The sequence below is a fragment of the Mus caroli genome, chromosome 10 (genome assembly GCF_900094665.2).
Source record: "Mus caroli chromosome 10, CAROLI_EIJ_v1.1, whole genome shotgun sequence".
In the NCBI taxonomy this organism is placed as follows: domain Eukaryota; kingdom Metazoa; phylum Chordata; class Mammalia; order Rodentia; family Muridae; genus Mus; species Mus caroli.
The window spans coordinates 69,254,237-69,268,173 of NC_034579.1; the positions used below are offsets into that span (position 1 = coordinate 69,254,237).

The window sequence follows — 13,937 nt, forward strand, 5'->3', positions numbered from 1 at the left end:
CTCACTTAGCCTTGGTCCAGCTGCAGTCTGCTTTGGACTTGACCTTCCCTGGCGCTAGCTTGACCCTGCTCACCATCAGCCCCTGACACTGACTGAGGGCCTTGTGGGCCTCAGTTGATGAGTGTGCCTTTCTCTGTGCCTCACCTTCAGACTGCTTTTACTTTGTGGTCAGGTACAAAGGAAGGAGCTGTGAGAATCTCATGAAGGTCGTTTTACACATTTGTATAAATGTGTAAAACATGTAAATTACACATTAAATGCATATATGTTAGTAATAATTGCCCCAATATTAGATGTAGAATAAAATCTGGTCACTATACATACATATATATATATATATATATATATATATATATATATATATATAAAGAAAGAGAGAGAGAGAGAGAGTGTGTGTGTGTATGTGTGTGTGATAAAATAAGCATTTAAAACTGGTCCTTCTTAGGTCAGTAAGCATTGACATTTCTGAATCAGGGTTAGACTTTTTCTGTGGGTTTGAACAAAGAAGAGAAATCATAGCCAAAGGTGCCTTATCCCTGTGTAGCTCTCTTTTCTGTTTCAGGCACTCTGGCAACATGCCAGTTGCATGTATGGAGATTTCTGATATGACAGGGAGGGCTTGGCCTTCCCTTGGAGGAACCCTTGACAAACCTTTGCTTTGTAGTCACACTTTACATACACTTTTAAAATGGCTACTGTAAATGTACTGTCTGTGTGTAACAGCATGCCCCTCCCACCCCCCCCCCCCCCCCCCCCCCCCCCCCGTATTGGGCTGCAGAGTTGGCTCAGCAGTGAAGAGCACCTGCACACAGAGGACCTGGGTTCACCCACATTGGTACTCATAGTGGAGACTGTAATACCAATTGTAGGGGATCTGATGCCGTCTTTGGTTTCTGTGGACATTGCGAGCATGCGGTGGTACCTTTGCGTTTGTATAGGCAAAACATTCAGACACATAAAATAAAATAAAATAAAGAATAAGGCCCCGAAAGATGGCTTAGCTGTTAAGATCACTGGCTGCTTTGCCAGAGGACCCAGGTTTCATTATAAGCACTCATGTGTCTGTAACTCCGGTCCCAGGGGATCTAATGCCATCTGGCCTATAAAGGTACTGTATGCATTCCATGCATAGAATACACACAGGCAAAACACATACACATAAAAGAGAAGAAAAGAAAAAAAAATCTTAAACCTTTCTTGAAGAATTTAGTATAGAATTAGTTTATTGCATTATGATTGACTTAATGAAATATTTTCTGTTGGCTCTCTCTGGTCAGTCCTGCTTGTTCAGTTCTGCTCACTTGTCCCTGCTCTCTCCAGCCCAAAGATTAATCTATTATTATACATAAGTACACTGTAGCTGACTTCAGATACACCAGAAGAGGCATCATATCTCATTATGGGTGGTTGTGAGCCACCATATGGTTGCTGGGATTTGAACTCAGGACCTTTGGAAAAGCAGTCAGTGCTCTTACCTGCTGAGCCATCTCGCCAGCCCCTTAGTTTACAATTTTAAGATGATATTTAAGTACAGAGTTGTGAGAGTATGGAAAAATGTGTTTAGATTGCTCGGGTCAAGACCTTTTGTAGATTTTTAGCGGGATAATGATAGTCATAAGAATCACAGTTAATAAGCAATTACTTTCCAAAAACATGTTTTGAACACTCTACTGTTATAAACAAGGCTCACAGAGTTAGCCGTTTACAGAATGACAGACCTGGTCTCTTGAGTGTCATTTCTGTAGACTGCTTACCATGCATCTGCAGCATTTCCTGGTTTGTAATTTTCAGTGGGAAAGAACTAGAAGCTAGTGTTTGTTGACGTCTACATGCTATAGTATGTAATTTAATGTAAGTAAGAAGTAAAACAGTCTTAGTCATTCCTTGTAAAGGAATCTTGGTGAGCCATACTGACACACTCCTTTTAATCCCAGCACTTAGGAATGGAGGCTGGTAGATTCAAAGCCAGCCTGGATGACATAAGGGGCTCTAGGTCAATCAGGGCTACATAGTGAGACCCTGTCTCAAAGGGAATGGGGCCCTGGTGGGGAAGGGTAGTAGGGGGTAGGGGTAGTGGTGGATTCTTTTACAAGGCATCTTTTCAGTTGCTGCCTTTAAAAATGTTATTTTTGTTTTATGTGTATGGGGGCTTTGTTTTTTGTGTATATCTGTACACCACCTTTGTGCCTGGTGCCTATAGAGATCAGATTCCCTGTCACATTCCCTGGGACTGTGGTCACAGATGTTTGTGGGCCACCATGTGGGTGCTGGGAATTGAACCTGAACCTGAGTCCTCTGGAAGAGCATCTAGTACTCTTAACTGCTGAGTGGTCTCTCTAGCTCCAAGATGCTGCCTTTAAAATATTTAGTTATTTACGTATTTATTTATTTTTGAGGCAGCTTAACCTTGGTTTGTCGCAACATCTTTCCTACCTTTGGGCCCTGGTGAAATAACGTCTACAACTAGGATATAAATACTTTTTCCCTCTTACTGGCTTACATGTGTTTTGTGTATCAGAAGTCTTTAAGCTAGGCTTTATTAATTCTGGTTTATAAGAGAAGAATTTATAAAGATAAGTGATTTGCCCTAACAGCTTATGGCAAAGCTAGAGCTTGAACCCTGCTCTCCTGACTTTGTCTTATTTATTAAAACATTATTACATTTAGTATGTGTTTGAGTGTCTGTGTATGTGCATGTGCACATGTAGGTATCCATATAGGGGCATGCCATTGTGTGTATGTGAAAGTCAGAGGATAACATATGGGAGTTGGTTCTTTCCTTCTACTTGGCTTGTCAGGCTGCACTATCTCACCAACTCTTACTTGATATTACTATTGTTTTAAATAAAAACAGAATTGTCAGACTAAGTCTTGCTATGTAGTTCAGGCTGGACCAGAAATCCATGTAGCTCAGCTTGGCAATCTTCATGCTTCATGGTGAAGCATATTGTACTTCACTGGGTCTGAGGCCCAGAGGAAACCTATGTTGGCACACCACAGATGTTATTGTTGCTTTGTCTTATGTAACATTCTCAATAATTAGGTGAATATCTTAGTTAATTTTCTATTGTTGTTCAATGACCAAGACAACTTATAAAAGAAAGTACTTAATTGGGGGCTTGCTCACCAGTTTCAGATGGTGAGTTCATCATGGTGAGAAGCTTGGTGGCTGGCAGGCATAGAGGGAAAGAGGCAGAGGGAAGATGAAGAGGGAAGGAGGAAGAGAGGGTACAGAGAGAAGGGAAGAGAGAGGCTGAGTTTGGCTTGGGCTTTACACGTTCTCCAACAAGGCCACGCCTCCTGATCCTTCCCAAAACAGTTTCACCAACTAGGGACTAAGCATTGAAACACATGAGTCACTGGTGGCCATTCCCACTCAGATAACTACAGTGGATTACATTAAATTATGAGGATGCCTTATACAGATTCCTTACAATGCAGCTTCCCTTTTATTGCAGAAATAATAATAGGTGAGGATGACTGGATGGATGGATGAATGAATGGGAGTGGCTGATCTTCAAGGGGCCCAGATTTGATTCCCAGCACTCAGGTAGTGTCTCAGAACTATACTTAACTCCAGGTCCAGGGAATCCAGCACTCTCTCTTGGCCTCCACAGGCATCAAACACAAAAGTAGTACACAGGTATGCATTCGGGTAGGCAACCATCCGTATACATACAAAAAAACTTTTAAAGAGATACAGGTGTGTTCAGAATGGTGCAGGAACTGGAAGGAAGGAATTTGAAAGTTTCTTGTACTGAGCTGCTGGGAGAAGAGCACTCCCACAAAGAAAAGCTTTACGGCAGTGTTTCTCAGTCTGTGGGTCAAGATCCCTTAGTGGGGTTGAACGACCAAGGTCACTTAAGGCTATCTGCATATCAGATACTTACATTATGATTCATAACAGTTAATACATAAAATTACAGTTAGGAAGTAGCAACAAAAATAATTTTATGGTTGGGGTGGTACCACAATGTGAGGAATTGTGTTAGGCATAGAGGGAAGGAGGAAGTATTAGGAAACTTGAGAATTGCTGCTTTGTGGCATTCTCAGATACTGAGCACATTAGAACAGTGCTTTTGAGTGATACTTTGTTTGAGCTTAGATCAAGGCAGTGAAAAGCTGCAGCAGTCAGGGCATTCCCGTGGCCATGGCCTTGTACCTGGGTTTATGCTCTGTGGCCCTTCACTCTGTCCTTCATAGCAGCTGCAGGCAGATGGTTAGGGGATGCAGATTGGTTAGAGCATGGCTTCTTAAAACTGTGTTGCCCTCCATGTGGGCTGCAGTGCAGGTGTCTGAATGTACAAGGACACCTTGTTTCAGAGTCAAATGTGCTTCCTAGCAGCACCCACCTGCGCTGCATCCTGCGATTTCACTGCAGCCTTGGCTAAACTGAAAAAAGTTTTGGGCAACTTTTGTTGGCAGAGAGATTTCAAGACAGCTTAATATTGTCTCTGTCCTGTTGGTATTACTGATCACTCAGTGCAGATCTACATTGAGAAAGAAGAAACAGGACAAAAAAGAAACGACAGAATGTATAGAGAAGCAAAAGAGCACCTGGAAATTAGATGTTGGAACTAAGGTGTGTGCTGAAAGATAAACCTGATGTTAAAGGGAGTAGTGCCCTCAGGGCAAGATGCCACCCAACTAATCCTGCAATTTGTGAAAGGAAAAAGTCTGAGGGATTTCCTTTACCTAAAAGCAACTACAAAGGCACATTTATGCAAATGTAATTCAAGGAGGGGCCAGGTTCCATCTAAAGTAAATTGTCAAACTTGGCAGTTTCAGGCAGTGGTTCTGGCTTTAGAACCCTGAAGGAGAGAAGAGTAAAGGGTTATGGATTCCATGGTTAAGGAGAGCTGTATAGGCAGGCATGTGGCAGTGGAGACCCTGCATGGAGGCCTTGAGAGGCCATTTTGTGAAGATGTGAAAATCATGCTTAGATTGCGTTAGGGGCCGCAGAATGTTGGTGAGCCAGGGGGTGCCCACAGGGAGACTGAAAGCAGGTGGTGGGGGTGCTCACGGGATACAGAGTGCATAGTGGGGACGCCCCAGACAGAGAGTGTGTGCTAGCAAGTCTAGGAGGAAGGAGCTAGCCAAGCACTCCCTTTGACACTGGGCACGGCCACAGGATTTGGAGTTTGCCCTGATGGGAACTAGGCAGCACGTGGTATCAGGTGTTCTGTCTCCTGAATGGGTTAGGACACACATTATAAGTCTGTAAAGTATTATGCTTCTATAAGTGAACTGAAAGGTTGTCAACATTTCTGTTTTGTTATTGAGACATTTGTCTTTCAGATACTTTTATCATGTCATGGAAATTTTCAGAAATAATTTCTAAAGAGCTGCTTTACCCTTTTCTTTTCAACGTGATGCCTCTTCTATTCTTCCCACAGGTTTGGTTGTAAATGCATCACCAAGAGGCAGCCCAGAATGAAGAAAGCAAACAGGAGTGCTGGCTCAGTGCCTAAGGTGTCTGGGATAAGCAAACCGCAAACAGTAGAGAAAAGCAAGCCTGAGAACAGCTCTTCAGCACCCACAGGAGCCAAGCCTGTGAGGCCTGGGGCAGCAGCAGCCTTGTCAAAGGTATTCACGTAGCTATATTTGAATATGCAGTGGATTTTAGGCATGTATTTAAATATGTTGAATTTATTAAATGAGTATTATTTGGGGTTCACTCTCTGCTAGTACTAGGAACACGGTCTTTGAGGAGATCTTTCAGCAGGGTGACCTCAATTGGTGTTTTGGTCTATCTGTACAAATGAAACTTAACAGTAGGCTCTGCATGAAGAAAATAACCAAGTGCCTGCTTTATACAGGGAATCATGTACAGGTGAGCCAGAGGTAGAGTCTGCCTTCAGGGAGTTTGAGGAGTGGATGGCGGCCGAGAGATGCGTGTAGGAGTACATGAACCACCTGTGTTTCATGTCAGATGCCCAAGGGACAGTAGACAGTGTGGATGGTGCATACTGCTCCTAGCTCAGGAAGGCTTTGTGAAACTAGCAGATGAGACATATGTTAAAGGATGACTGGCTGTCATGTTCCTGTGACTAGTTGGCAGTAGTTTTTGTCCTCTGACACATACTTTTTACATCGTCAGTTTCTTTGTTTGTTTTGGGGTTTTTTTTGGGACAGGGTTTCTCTGCATAGCCCTATAGTTTCTGGCTGTACTGAAACTCTCTGTAGATCATGCTGGCCCTTAGCTTAGAACTCTGCTTGCTTCTGCTTCCTGAGTGCTGGGGTAGGGAAATGGCTTAGTGGTGAAGAGCAGCGACTGCTCTTCCAGAGGACCAGAGTTTAATTCCCAGCACCCACATGGTGACTCATAACTGTGTATAACCCTAGTTCCAGGGATCAAGACATCCTCTTCTGGCTTCCATGGGTACCAGGAACATAAGTGGTACACATATATGTATACAGATAAAAATGCTCATATATAAAAAGTGTGTGCCACAAGGCCTAAATTGCAGCATAAATTTCTGTTCTTTTCAAACATTAGTCCAATATTAGTCATAGTTAACATTGGGTTTTTAATTAGTAAGAGCATAGTTCATTTTCTTTAGAGACTATATTTTTTAGTGTAGACCCCAGAGTCTTTGGGGTCAGAGAGATAAGAACATGGCTTCAAAGGGCTATGGCCATAATTAAAAGAGAGATTACAAGTGGACAGCACAGATCAAGGACTTAGTACATGGCAGGTGGTAGCAGGGGTTTGTTGTTGAATCTTTTTAGCCAAGGATTGATTTGATTTGGGGAACACAGCAGTTTTCCAGGGGTCTTCTCACTCTTGATGTGTGTGTTCTGTATTGGTTTGGACCATTCAGAGAATTAGATTGCTGTCTGTCTGTCTTGCACATGAACATGCATGTGTGTACCTTCATGCCACATTGTGGGAGTGACTGACTCAGGTTGTCAGCCTTGGTGTGAGGCGTCTTTGCCTGCTGAGCCATTGTTTTCCACCTCCACTTTTTAGGATGTCTTTTTATTGTTGTGAGACAGGGCCCTGCTGGCCTCAGGCTCCCTTTAGTCTTCCTCTCTCAGCTCCCCAGGTGCCAAGGTTACAAGTGCACATCACCACATGCAACTCTTAGTTCAGCATTTGATGCCCTGGCATACAGAGCCACACAGTCTTCAGCCCTTTCAGTTCACAGTCTACTTATTTACTTGCCTGCTGCTTTGCCCAGCGTGAGATACTTAGGATAGACATTGACCACGTGGAAACCAGGATGGTGTCTGCTAGTCCGACAAGGAGAAACAAAGCACGGCCTGAATTCTCCAACAGCCTTTTTTCCCAGACAGAGGATTGTAGATTGCAGATTAATTGATTTTAAAAGTACTTTAGAATAATAGCTTCTGTGGGACTTCCATGTAAGTTCTGAAAGATGTAGCAGGAAATGCTGTTTTGTATTTCAAGGTTGTTAACACTGAACCTGTGCTGATTCAGTGGGTGTGGGGCCCTCAATTTTTCCTTCCTATATCCTTGATGAGTGGCTAGTTGTCATCCTGTGGCCTGAAGGATGGTGCCAGCAATGCCCTTTGTCCTACTTCCCGCTGTTCTGAATCAACACCCTGAAGTGTTTCCTTGGTGGCAGTATTGTAACTCTTTCATGTAAGAGAGATGACATGTTCTGACCTAACTGGTTACTTAGTTGCTGGAGTACACACCACTTGTGTGACAGGTGACCTGTTGTTTATGTGACTGGGAGAACAGGTTGAAGTGTTGGTGTTGGATGTGTACCCCTGCTTGCCTTCTCTGGGCTCCGTGTCAGACTTACTGTGCTATGTACACTGAGTAGGCTTGTCACATCTGAGGTGTGGATCTGGAGCCGCTGATAGTTTGGTTTTGACCAGTGAGTACTTTTCCATTGTGAAGCAAAATTGTTTACCCAGTTTAAACTGTTTACACTGTCTAGCACAGCAGCTGTTCCTGCTTGAGGCTTTGTTACATTAGCAGATCTGTATGAGTGTACGTGCATGTGTGTTGTGGGTATAGGCAGATTTGGAGTAAGGAGTATCAGCTGTCACACTCTTGGGCACACTTTGCTTATAGGATCAGTTACTGTCACTAAGAAGAAAGCTGTTGATCTGAAATTGAAGAAGAGACAGGAAAGAAATAAGCTCCCCCCTCCCCCTCCCCAAAAAAGGGAAACCTTTAAAGAAGGGCTTTGAGGCTTGGGCTCTTGGAATTCAACTCAGTGGTCAAATGCTCACCCAGTGTGTGCTATGCCTTAGGTACCATCTCTAGCACTACTAAAAGAGAAGAGGTCGGGACCTCTCTGACTTGTTATGTTTTTGGTTTTCAGAGTTACTGCAGTTCACTGTCTGGCACAAACCTCCCATGACTTTCATTCCTGTATCTATAGGAGCATTGATTGCTGGCAGGATAAATGAAATGTTGTTTTTAATACTTTATATATCATGTGTACATACTTCCTCTTCACAAACTCATCGCTGATCACCACCCCCATGACCCTTTCTCACTGTGTCAAGGGTAAAATCACTTGAACTTTTCTAGTGTCTCCTTTCAGATGCCAGTGGTAGTTAAAGAGTTTGGAGGAGGATGTCTGCGTCACCGAGATGTGGTGGTGGAAAGTGAGCAGTTATAGCTCTCCTCAGTGAGATGGAGGAGGCCGTTGTCACACTTGTCTGTGCTGAGGTGGGCTCAGTGCTGTCTTCTTCCAGTGTGCTGCTGATCAGTTAGTCATAGTCCCTGAGGAAGCAACAGGGTTCCCATTATACTGAATGGCGTTGTTTTGTTTTTTTTGGCTTTGTTTTGTTTTTATTTTTGTAAAAATTGATGGATGGGAACCACCAGTAAGATTCAGTTAAATAACTGATAGTACTCTGTAATTATTTATGATTATACTTTTCTATGATTTTTCTTAGTATAAAAGTTAGTTAACAGGTTTATAGCTTAGTGATAGGTTGCTTGTGTAGTATGGAAAAGGCCATGGGTGGATCCCTAATGCAACACACACACACACACACACATATACATACACTCGAGCAGGCATACACAGGAATACACACATGGGGCAGGGCAGGCTGGGGAGAGAGTGAAAGTTAACAGTGTGATAGTTCACCTCTGAAATGAAAAATTTGGAAAGTGATCTTAAAATTTGAGGAAAACACGCAGACTGGAAAATTTAGACTTGACTGTGAGATGTATGTAGTATTATGTAGGATTTCACTCTGTGTCTACAGTCTTTTTGCCAAATTAATTGAATCTTGCATTTGTTGTTAAAGATGTATTCATAGTGTGTTCATCTGTCAATTTCATATCTTTGGGATACTGTTGCTAGGGAATATCTATGGAACATATATCTAAGGGAAATAATACATCTACTTACAGATGTAATTCTTGTAGCACAATTAGAAGCAATGGGAAAAACAGCAGTGAGTGTGCAAGTAGTTTACAAGCAAATCGGAAAGCACAGCCAGGGCCGTTTGGAATTGTTTTTACCTGGTTGTGTAGCTGCATGGGCAGATGCTCTTGAAGCATATACTGAACTTAGTGGACCATTGTGCAGTGAATGTACCCTGCAGCCACCACCCAGGTCACGAAACAATACCCCTGCTTCTCAGAAGCTCCTTTCTGTGGTGCCCCTTAGAAGTGACTGCTGCCCTAGACTTCAGCACCAGAAACTAATTTCTAATTTTGGTTTTTATATGAATGTAACTATAAATGTTGTTCTTACTATGTATGTTGGGTGTTTTACCCATACTGTTGGAAACAACAGAAGTTACTTGTTGCTAGTTAGTAATCCATGTGATTACTAGACCTTAGCTTACTCATCTGGCAGATTGTTGAGTGACTTTCAGACTTAAGACCATATTGCTGGGAGCAGTCTTCTCCCTCCTCCTCCTCCTCCTCCTCCTCTTAATTTATTTACATCCCCAACGAAGTTTCCCCTTCCTCCTCTCCTCCCACCTTCATCCCCTCCCCTCTGACCCACACCCCTCCATCCACTCCTTCTCCACTTCTCTTCAGAAAGCAGGAGCCTCCTATGGATATCAGTCATCTCTGGCATATCAAGTTGCTTTAGACTTGGCATATCCTCTGCTATTGAGGCTAGACAAAACAGCCCAGTAGGAGGAAAGGGGTCCAGAGGCAGGCTCCCACTGTTAGAAATCCCACTAAACTACACAACTGTAACATATGTGCAGAGGGCCTAGGTCAGTCCCATGCCGGCTCCCTGGTTGGCTGTTCAGTTCTGTGAACCTCTGTGGGTTCACGTTAGTTGATTCTATAGGTATTCTTGTGGTGCCCTTGACCCCTCTGGCTCCTGAGATCCTTCCTCCCCCTCTTCCACAGGATTGCCCAGGCCTAATGCTTGTCTGTGGGTCTCTGCATCTGTTTCTATCAGTTGCTGGATTAAGCCTCTCTGATGGTGATTATGCTAGGCTGTTAGGAGCATTCTTAGGAGGTCCTTATTACCTTTTTGTCTCATTTCTGTTAGCCTTCTGACCAGAGTATGATCACTGCTGGATTTTAATAGGTTGGTTACATTGTTTCTCAAGAGTGGATACCAGTTTGCTCTCCCGGGTGCTACATTGTTACTCTCTTATTTTAACCATTCAGAGCCAGGTAAAGGGTTGTGCAATAGGTATAATTTACATCTGTTGTGTTATGAATGAGCTGGAGCATGTTTAGTGTGTACTTTGTTCCTCGGTTTAGAGATAGTCTTTCTATGTTACCCAGGCTTTAAAATCCTGGTCTCAAAGGCTTATACCATCATGCCCGACTCTACTTTTTTTTTTTCTAATTTATTTTGCTTTTGTTTATGATTGCTTTGCCTGCATGTATATCTGTGATCCCATGCATTCCCGGTGCCTAAAGAAGCAATGAACCTCCATGTGGGTGCTGGGAATTGAACCTGAGTCAACAGTGCTCTTAACCACTGGGCCAACTCTCAAGCCCTCCACAGTGTACTCTTTACTAAGACTCATCACAAATTAATTTTTATTATGGGTTCACCATTTCCTCCTATATGCATGTGCAAATACACACACTTTTTCTTAAACTATTTAATTGTAAACAGTCAGTAATGGTCCTTTACTGCTGAATAGCTGAATATTTGTATTTTCTAGAAAACACCAACCTTCTCTTTTATAGCTATAGTACAATTACAAAACTGGGCATTCTATACTCTAATATAGCTGGTGGATAGGCTTATTAAGTTTGCTGATGGCAACAGTTCAGTACCACGATGAGACTATCTCTTTAAAAAAAATTGCATTTATTTTGTGTGTAAAGGTGTGTTAAAAGCAAGTGCTCTCATCTGCCGACTGTCTCCAGCCCTGTACTTAACATTTAAACACATTTCCTGCCTTAGCTATTGCTGTGATGAACACCATGACCAAATCAAGTTGGGGAGGAAAGGGTTTATTCAGCTTACACTTTCCCATCATAGTCCATCATTGAAGGAAGTCAGGATAGGAACTCACACAGGGCAGGAACCTGGAGCCAGGAGCTGAGGCAGAGGCCATGGAGGGGTGCTCTTTACTGGCTTGCTTAGCTTGCTTTCTTATAGAACTAGAGATGGCACCACCCACAATGGGCTGGGCCCTCCCACATCAATCACTAATTAGGAAGATGCCCTGCAGGTTTACCTATAGCCCAATTTTTATGGAGGCATTTTCTCAATTGAAGCTCCCTCCTCTCATATGACTAGCTTGTGTCAAGTTGACATAAACTATTAGCACACTTCTTTTTTTATACAATGGGCATGGCATGATATACTTTTGTGTTTTGCTTATTTTTACTTAGTGTATTCTGGACATTTCTATATTGATTTTTATTGCATTTGTGTGTGTGTGTGTGTGTGTGTGTGTGTGTGTGTGTGTGTGCAGGTCAGAGAACAACTGTAGAAGTCAGTTCTTTCCATTGAACAGATGGCGAGGTTGAACTCAGGGCTTCAGGCTTGGTGGCAAGCCATCTCACCAGCCCTCTATACCACTATACTGAGTTTTCTTTTTGTAGCTGTATGATACACTGCATGTATACCAATGCAGTTTATACTACCCTTCCCAAATGAGTGTGTTCTCACACTTTGTCTGTTTTTGTCAGCCTGGTACGTAGCAAGTATTTCACCATCTGGTTTCTTTTCTTTCCTCCTTCTTCATTTTTAAAAGTTTATTTATTTGTTTTGACTGTGATAAGGATTTTAAAACTTTTTCTAAAGTTTTGTTTTAAGATTTGTATGTACTTAAGTTGATCAAGTCTTTGTTTTATGATTTCAGAATTTTTGGTTGTGCTTAGAAACGCATACTTTATTTTTGAATGGTATTAAACACTTTGAACTCATTCTTTCTCTACTTTGTGAATATACAGTTGACCTAGCATGATTTCCTATAAAACCTATGTTTTCTGCATTAATTTTAAAGCTGCAATCATTTATCTTTCTATATAGATCTTTTATAGAATTTTTTTCATTATCATTATTTTGTTGTTTTGTTACAGGATTTCTCTAGAGCCCTGGCTGTCCTAGAACTCACTATGTAGACCAAGCTGGCCTTGAACTCACAGAGATTCACCTGCCTCTCCCTCCTGAGTCCTGGGATTAAAAGTGTGTGCCCTTACTCCTAGCTTATTATTACCATTATTGGGGTGCTGAGAGCATAGCCCAGGACCTCATAATGCTAGATAAGAGCTCTCTTCCTGAACTGCACCCTTGTTTTTGGATTCTTATTCTAGCTTACTGATTTTTTTTTCTTATGTGAATCCTGTGTGATCAGAACTACACATTAAGATTTGTGATTTGGTATCCAAGTGTATATTGACTTTGCCATAACCCAAAGACTGGGATTAAGTTCTCTTTCACACGAGTTAAAGAAAAGAATATTTAACAGTGGTGGCGCACGCCTTTAATCCTAGCACTTGGGAGGCAGAGGCAGGCAGATTTATGAGTTCGAGGCCAGCCTGGTCTACAGAGTGAGTTCCAAGACAGCCAGGGCTACACAGAGAAACCCTGTCTCCACCCCCACCCCCCCAGAATATTTAACATAATAAGGGAAAATTAGTTTGAAAATATGATTTGAAAATAGAAAATATTGCATCTATATAACTGCTAATGGGCTAGGAAACTTGAGATTTAAAGGTATTTTGTACCAGAGTTGATGGCCACTTTTCACCAGCTGAGACAAGTCTTAAAGAACACACATATTGCCGGATGTGGTAGCACACGCCTTTAATTCCAGCACTCGGGAGGCAGAGGCAGGCGGATTTCTGAGTTTGAGGCCAGCCTGGTCTACAAAGTGAGTTCCAGGACAGCCAGGGCTATACAGAGAAACCCTGTCTCGGAAAAAAAAAAAAAAAAAANAATGCACATATTTTATGGTTAATGTTATTTCTCCCTTTCTCTGTACCTTATTTTGTATTTTAGGTGTCAAACATATGACAACCCTTAATTATTAGAGTTTAATTCTGTGTAAATGTTCAAAAAGAAAAACCTCATTTTACTTTTAGCTTTAAAAAACTTTTATGGGCTGGTGTGATAGCTCAGTGGTTAAGGGCACTGACTGCTCTTCGGAAGGTCCTGAGTTCAAATCCCAGCAACCACATGGTGGCTCAACAACCATCTGTAATGAGATCTGATGCCCTCTTCTAGTGTGTCTGAAGACAGCTACAGTGTACTTAGATATAATAAATAAATCTTTTTTTAAAAAGAACTAAAAAAAGATATTTATAAACATTAAAAAAATTTTTATGAGTGTTTTGCTTGGATGTATGTCTGTGTACTGCATGCATGTCTGGTACACACAGAGGCCAGAGAAGGGGCACCAGATCCCCTGGAAGTGGAATCACAGATGGTTGTGAGCTGCCATGCAGTTGCTGGGAGTCAAAGCTAGGTCCTCTGACAGTGCTCTTAGACACTAAACCATCTCTCCAGTCCCCTCTCTTACTTTTTCTTTGGATGTTGGAATCAAACCCAGGG

At 42.3% G+C, this 13,937-nt stretch overlaps 1 protein-coding gene across 2 annotated transcripts in view; it reads left to right on the forward strand.

Annotated features, from left to right (window-relative positions):
* Specc1l (sperm antigen with calponin homology and coiled-coil domains 1 like) overlaps positions 1 to 13,937 on the forward strand; it is a 103,127-nt gene that overhangs the window by 13,400 nt on the left and 75,790 nt on the right. For both annotated transcript variants that reach the window (XM_021173800.1, XM_029482439.1), the window contains exon 2: positions 5,397 to 5,586. In XM_021173800.1, coding sequence (XP_021029459.1) covers positions 5,434 to 5,586 — 153 coding nt within the window. In that variant the 5' untranslated portion in view covers positions 5,397 to 5,433. The remainder of the gene's footprint in view (positions 1 to 5,396; positions 5,587 to 13,937) is intronic.